We start from the raw sequence: 7345 nt of genomic DNA, 5'->3' as shown, positions 1-7345 counted from the left end.
ACCCCAGCAGACCGCCCCCGGCGCTGCTCTTCGGCTGCCAGACCGGTGTGGGCAGAACCAACCTGGCCATGGCCATGGGCACGCTCATCCTCCACCACCACCACCGAGGAGCCACCCAGAAGCCTGAGTAAGTGGGGCAACCCCCAGGGCCAGGATGAGGGGGGTGCCTGTGTCCCCCAGGATCAGTTTGATCTCCCTCTCTCCCTCACCAGCCTCCCCCACCTGCCTAAAGCATCTCCCAGGGACAGACTTCGGGTCATCCAGACCTTCATTGAGATGGTCCCCAAAGGCCAGCAGATAGTTGAGGAGGTAAGGAGGTGCCCAGCGGGGTGGGTGAGAGCAGCCAGGGCCAGGATGAGGGGGGTGCCTGTGTCCCCCAGGATCAGTTTGATCTCCCTCTCTCCCTCACCAGCCTCCCCCACCTGCCTAAAGCATCTCCCAGGGACAGACTTCGGGTCATCCAGACCTTCATTGAGATGGTCCCCAAAGGCCAGCAGATAGTTGAGGAGGTAAGGAGGTGCCCAGCGGGGTGGGTGAGAGCAGGTGAGGTTGGTGTCCCCCCGAGTCTGGGACTCACTGAGCAGCTTTCCACTTGCTCCTCACAAGGTGGATGGTGCCATTGCCTCCTGCTCAGAGATGCATGACATGAAGGAAGCCATCTATGAGTACAAGAAGAAGCTGGAAGGGATCGGGGAGGACTATCAGATCCAGGTATGTTAATCAGCGGATCGCTCAGACGCAAGCTGTCTGTGCCGGGTAATTTATCGCGCTGCTTTTGCGCGGGGATGAGAAGAATGTAAATTCTGGAAATCTGAAGCTTCCTGTGAGCTGGAAATTTCCCAAGGACGTGAAACCTGGAAGGTTGTGAAGCTTCTCTTTTATTTTTTCCCAATTGTTTAAGAGCCATAGATGGAGCAGGCTGGGAGCAGGCTGGGATTTGAGGGAAAGCTGGCTGTTTTGAGCTTCACCGCTCCTTCTGGAAGATGACCTTGAGGGCAAATAATGTCCCATGTCCTGGTTTTGTCAGCTCTAAAATTGGAAAATCCATACTAGCCTGACTGGTAAAAGTCCTCGGGAGCTGGAAGGGATCATTGCTTAGAGATTTCTCTGCAAATATAGTCACTCAAAGTCAAGCTTTCCTATCTGTAGATTATTTTTTTTCCTCCCTTAGCTTTGAAAAGCCACCAGGGTGGTTTTCCATGCTGGAAAGCTGTGGTCTGCCCCATCTGACCTGGGGTCACCTCGCCAGGAGATGGATGGATGGGTGGGTGGGTGGATGGAGAGCGAATGCTTGGATGGAAGTGCTGCCCCAATCTCAGCCTTTTTGGAGATTAATTTTCCCGTTTACACAATGAATGTGGAGTGGAAGTGCTGGTTGTAAAGGGTGATCTAAAAAACAGGCACTGTGTGGCCACAGCAAATAGGCTGGAGCAGAAAAACACGATGACAATGATTAAGTGGAGGGAAAAGAAAGCATTGACTGGCACTTTTTGTCATTTAGTGGCAAACCCCAAATTTTAGCCCCTTTTTAGGGTGGATTTGGGTACGTTTGTTTCATGTGATGGTGGATACTCCCTTGCATAGAGAAGGCTGCTCTGTGTCATCCTCGATGCCGGGGAAATAAATGACCGGGGAACTGGTGTAAATTAGCAATGAGGAGTGTTTATTTGAAGTCTGCACGGAGCAAGAGCAGGTTTAAACAATGGCGAGGGGCCAGGAAAATGTGCTGGGGTGGGGAGAATGAGGAAGGGAGAGGGGCTGATGCTCGGTCATCGGAAAACCAGCCTGGGCTTGGTAGGGCTGGAGGGGCTGCAGGTGGTACTGGGTGAGCTGGTGGAGCCCCACTTGCTTTTTGGGGAGAGGAAGGGCTTTTTTGGGGCATGGAGGAATGATCTCACGCTGGACTGTGAGTTTCTGCCCTGTGTTGAGGGGCAAAAGTGGAGATTGAAGTCCTCAAGTGATGGTGATGCAAGGGTAGGTGCATCCTGGCGTGGGATGCTGAGCTGCAGCCAGGCCCCCATGGTACCTGGCTCTCCATGACTGAAATGTGAGCAGGTCATAGAATTGTTTGGTTGGAAAAGACCTTTGTGATCGTTGAGTCCAACTGTACCTGTCCACTACTAAACCATATCTCTGAGCACCTCATCTACTTGTCTTTTAAATACCTCCAGGGACGGTGACTCAACCACCTCCCTGGGCAGCCCATTCCAGTGCCTGAGAACCCTTTCAGGGAAGAAATTTTTCCTGACATCCCATCTGTACCTCCACTGGCACAACTTGAGGCCATTTCCTCTTGTTCTATCGCTTGTTACCTGGGAGAAGAGACACACACCCACCTCGCTACAACCTCCTTTCAGGTGGCTGTAGAGAGCGAGGTCTCCCCTCAGCCTCCTTTTCTCCAGGCACAACAACCCCAGTCCCCTCAGCTGTGAACTCATCACACTTGTGCTCCAGACCCTTCCCCAGCTTTGTTGCCCTTCTCTGGACACGCTCCAGCACCTCCATGTCCTTCTTGGAGTGAGGGGCCCAAAACTGAACCCAGCACTCGAGGTGTGGCCTCACCAGTGCTCAGTACAAGGGTGAGAGAACTTCCCTGGTCCTACTGGCCACACTTGCTGATACAGGCCAGGATGCCATTTGCCTTCTGGGCCACCTGGGCACTCTGCTGGCTCATCTTCAGCAGCTGTCAACCAGCACCCCCAGGTTGTCCTTTTCTGCCAGGCAGCTCTCCAGCGTTCTTCCCCAAGCCTGTAGCATTGTGTGGGGAGGATGATTCCACTTTTCACCAAAAACCTGTTTGAGGGGGATATTAAGAGGTTTACCTTGGGCGAGAGCGCAGGGCTGGTTTTTATTGCAGGAACCCAAGCACTCGGGGGGAAGTGCCGCTCCGCCAGCAGTGCTGCCAGCAAACCCGGCACTGCTCCATCCTTGCAGGCTTTGAGTTTCCAGAGCAAAAGCCGCTGTCCTATCTCTTGATAAATGACAGCAGGCTGGATTTCTTTTGCAGAGAACAAGTAAATATTCCTGAGTCAACTACATCATGTCAGATATGTGGAAACCCTGCTCGCTGAGCCGACCTTTGTACATGTACAGACCCATCTTGTAGGATTTTCCATCATACCCTGGGGAGGGGGTCCCAATGGGCTCTCCAGGGATGCTCATGGATCCCATGCTGGGTGATCCTTCACTGGTTAATTTGTGGGATGGGATGCTGGGATGTACAACCCCCTGCCCTGAGAATTATGGAAAATCCTGAGGGTTTGAGCTTGCATCCCCGGGAGGGGATAGCTGTGCCGGAGAACACGCCTGGTTTGGGGAGGTAATGATGAAGATGAGGAGGAGGAGAGCTTGCTTGAAGCCAGTCACATAGGCAGCGTGATGCTTCTGGGTATGAAGGGAAGGAGGAGATGCTTGGAAATGGAGGATATTACAGGGCGTGTGCCTTATAAACTGACTTTAAACTGGAAGAGGGGACATTGAGATGAGATCTGAGGAAGAAATTCTTCACTGTGAGGTTGGTGAGAAACTGGCCCAGGTTGCCCAGAGAAGCTGTGGGTGCTCCTCCCTGGAAGTGTTCCGGGCCAGGTCGGATGAGGCTTTGAGCAACCTGGTCTAGTGGAAGGTGTCCCTGCTGATGGCAGGGGGGGTGGAACTGGATGATCTTTAAGGTCCCTTCCAACCCAAGCCATTCCAGGATTATGTCTCTAATTAATAAGCTCGTCTTGCTCTTCAGTTTGTCTAGCGTTCATTTTGGGGTCTGCCACCCCAATGAGATGCTGAGGATCTTAGCTGAAAGCCATGGAGATGGCCAGGGTTGGGGCAGGACTTTGCATTAACCAACCGCCTCCCCTTGGGTTCGAGTCTTCCATTAGCATCTGGACAGTGTATCCCCCCCGGCCAGCAACGCCCCTTGGGTCTGGTTGGAGCCACTCCCAGTGAGTCCTCGGGCTAAAAGGAAGGTTTTATTTGAGATGAAATGCAAATTTATGTCTTTAAGCATCATTTAATATGGAAAACTTGAAATGGTTTATTAAAAAAACAACCAACCAACCAAAAAACCAAAACAAACCACTATTCCAGATTGGGTTTTGTAGGTTTTGATTTTTTCTTTCCTCCCTCATTTCTCATTTGGAAGTGGTTTCTTTCCAAACAGCTTGGTGAAGTTAACATGAATATGCAAATAACTGAGCAGCTTAAACAGCATTTCTCCCCTCTTTTCCCCAGAATGTCCTGCATACAAAACACATGCTCAGGCTGCTTTGCTACTTGTGCATCTCTCTCCTCTGCATGTGTGCTGAGGGATTTTTTTTTCCCTGGTCTGCCTGGGGCTGCAGGACCAGCCAGCGCTGGGCACCACAAATCCCACCTACCTTTGCTTTCAGGGGAGCAGCACCAAAGAGTATTTCCTCCAGAGGACTTTGCAGAGCCTCCAACGCTATTTCTACTTGATTGCTTTCAACTACTACCTTCATGAGCAGGTAAAAAAACCCCACCAACCCCAAATCCCCTTTTTTCCTCTCTTTTTTTTTGTTTTGTTTTGTTTCCTGTGTAGTGGGAGGGAAGGAGTCTCCACCTCTGACTTTCCCAAGCAAATGCAGAATTTTTCAGTGGGGTCATGGGTTGTGCCCGAGCAGGGGGTGTGAGCCCAGGCTGATGGCGCATCCCTCCCTGGCCCCCTGCCGGCAGTACCCCCTGGGCTTTGCCCTCAGCTTCAGCAGGTGGATGTGTCGGCACCCTGAGCTCTACCGGCTGCAGGGCGAGGTGAACTCATCGGAGCTCACCGTCACTGCGGACCTCATCACCAAGGGGACTCGAGTGCTGGTGAGTACCCGTCCTGGATGTAGGGATGAGGCTGGCTCCTTGTTGTCCCATGGGAATAGCACCTTCCTGGGATGCTTGCCATTGAAGAGGTTCAGTTGGGTGGGAGAAGCGAGAGGTTTCCCTGTTGTAGGGCAGTGGCTGAGTCTTGGGATCTCCAGGTTGGTATTGGGGTCTTCAGGTTGTGTTGAGGTCTCCAGGTCCATATTGGGGTCTCCAGGTCCGTGTTGAGGTCTCAGGACTATCCTTGGCAAGGATGGGCATGTGGCCAGAGACCCCCTGTGCAAACAGATGTGTCTGGCCCTGCAGACACCAGGTACTGGGATGCTGGAGCACCCTATGACATGAGCCCGAGCTGCTAGCCTTAGCTGCAGCTTCACCTTTCTTGGTGCTCCTCGGTGGCTGTGGCAGGGGGAAGGAGACCAGAATTGTGGTGGCTTGCTGCTGCTTTGGCATGGTCTTGCTTCAAGAAGACCACCTCCCACCTTTGAAACGCAGCTGTGTGGCTTTGAGCCTCCACTTGCTGGTGTTGGAAGGATTTGGGGGCTTCTCGTGAGCAGGGACCATGGGTGAGAGGTGGTGGTGGGCTGGGAACCCCCCTGCAAACCCATGGGTGGCAGGGGACAGCAGCAATGCTTTGGGTTGCACCCTTTGCCTGGAGTTTGCTCCGCTGCAGGTGGCGGATGAACGCTTCTGCCCAGACGTGCTGAGCACCGCCAAGGAGATGAGTGTGGCCAACTTCCGACGGGTGCCCAAGATGCCCGTCTATGGGACGGCGCAGCCCAGCTCCAAGGTGAGTGGCACGTACCCCACGGTGGGCAGGGTTACCCCACGGTGGGCAGGGTCGCCTGCAAGGAGCACCCAGCCCCTTTGCCACCCTTGCTCCCCCTTCCCATAGACCCTGGGGAGCGTCCTGCGGTACCTGACGGACACCAAGAGGAAGCACGCCCGCATCGTCTGGATCAACCTCCGGGAAGAAGTGGTTCTGGAGGGGAATGAGCAGATCTATACGCTGCGGGAGCCTGGGCACCTGGAGGAGCTGATCCCCGTGCCCACTGCCTCGCCCCGGCAGCTGGAGGTGAGTTCCCACCCATCCAGCGAGGGCTGATCTCCTCCTCCCAGGAACCCTTATGGGTGATGTCCACAGGCTTTGATCATCCCTCAGCCCCTGGAGCTGCTTGCTTTGGGGTTTTTTTTTTGTTTTAATTTCATCAATGAGGGGCGGTGGTTGTATTGGATGCCATGCTTGGCTCGTGCCCTCCCTGTCTGCTGGAGGCTGGGGACAGCCTGGTTGATACAAAACATGCTCTTTGTCATACTGCGAAAATCAAGGAGTCCTCCTGACTTTGCTGTCACTGTGTAAGAGTTTGCAAAAGCAGAGTGAAGCGGAGATCCTCCTCTGAAGAATTTGTAGTGCAGTTTGAAAGTGAGGGTAAAAGGCACCCGGGGAAAGGAGAGCAGAGGTTCCCAGCTGGGTTTCCAGAGGAGATCGGCAGCGGAGGAGCTTGGCTGCCAGCAGCAACGCAGCCGTGTGGAGGAGCTGCTGGAGTGGGGGAGAGATGAGGCTCCCATCAAGCGTGGTCCTGGGCAGAAGTGGTGGCCAGGACCTGGTGTTGAGTCTTGTGTTGCTGCAGGGTGTTAGAGAGAGGTGTCAGCCTGCATCTAAAAAAAAATCCTGAAAAAAAAAAGAAGAGTAAAAAAAAAAAATCGAGTAGGGTCTTACGGTGAGGGTTTCTCCATCCCCTGCAGAAACTAGAGGCTACCCTGAAGGGTGACCTGCTGAAGTGCCAGAAGTGGCTGGAGGTGTTCCTGGAGACAGAGAAGCAGATGAAGATGTTCAAGAGCTGCCTGACCATGCAGGAGATATTCAGCCAGCAGAAGAACACCTACCAGGGACTGACCTACCACCGCATCCCCATCCCTGACTTCTGCGCTCCCAAGGAGCAAGTATGCTGGGGATGGGATAGTGCCACCTTCCTGAGTCATGCCCACTGCCACAGGGCGAATGTCGCTTGGGTGCTCAGTGCCACCCAGCACAGGGAAAGGAAGCTATGGTGGCATGGCTGGGCTAGGTGAGGGGTCCTTGCAGCCCCTGCCTTCGCTGGAGCAGGGAGAGTCCCCCAGAAGATGCTGCTTGGAGACCCTGGGTGCCTTCAGCCAGCCGGGGATGAAGAGGAGCTGCTGGGCTGGATCTGGCAGCAGGGAGTTGGGGGTTTTAGCCTGGAGGTTGTGGGATAGGGGCGATCCCATGGCAGGGGAGGGAGGTGGGCTGACCCATGGTGGGCTGCCCCATAAAAACCCACCACCTTCACCCCTGGCAGGACTTTGACCAGCTGCTGGAGGTGATGAAGAGCGCCCTGGCCGAGGACTCACGGGCAGCCTTTGTCTTCAACTGCTCCAGCGGCCGCGGCAGGACCACCACGGCCATGGTCATTGCTGTCCTCACCCTCTGGCACTTCAACGTGGGTACCAGGGTCTGCAGCTCTCCTGGGGGTCGGGCTGGAGTGGGGGCTGCTGGGGCAGGGCG

At 54.3% G+C, this 7345-nt stretch overlaps 1 protein-coding gene across 1 annotated transcript in view; it reads left to right on the top strand.

Annotated features, from left to right (window-relative positions):
• PALD1 (phosphatase domain containing paladin 1) overlaps positions 1 to 7345 on the top strand; it is a 14513-nt gene that overhangs the window by 2383 nt on the left and 4785 nt on the right. Inside the window, exons 7-15 of the mRNA XM_029085153.1 lie at positions 1 to 127; positions 213 to 309; positions 607 to 711; positions 4383 to 4478; positions 4687 to 4821; positions 5495 to 5611; positions 5717 to 5896; positions 6568 to 6765; positions 7140 to 7280. The exon at positions 1 to 127 is cut by the window's left edge and continues 24 nt beyond it. Of these exons, the coding sequence (XP_028940986.1) occupies positions 1 to 127; positions 213 to 309; positions 607 to 711; positions 4383 to 4478; positions 4687 to 4821; positions 5495 to 5611; positions 5717 to 5896; positions 6568 to 6765; positions 7140 to 7280 (1196 nt within the window). The remainder of the gene's footprint in view (positions 128 to 212; positions 310 to 606; positions 712 to 4382; positions 4479 to 4686; positions 4822 to 5494; positions 5612 to 5716; positions 5897 to 6567; positions 6766 to 7139; positions 7281 to 7345) is intronic.

This window comes from Antrostomus carolinensis, unplaced genomic scaffold (assembly GCF_000700745.2).
Source record: "Antrostomus carolinensis isolate BGI_N321 unplaced genomic scaffold, ASM70074v2 scaffold10540, whole genome shotgun sequence".
Taxonomy (NCBI): Eukaryota; Metazoa; Chordata; class Aves; order Caprimulgiformes; family Caprimulgidae; genus Antrostomus; species Antrostomus carolinensis.
This window is presented reverse-complemented; position numbering and strand designations above follow the sequence as displayed.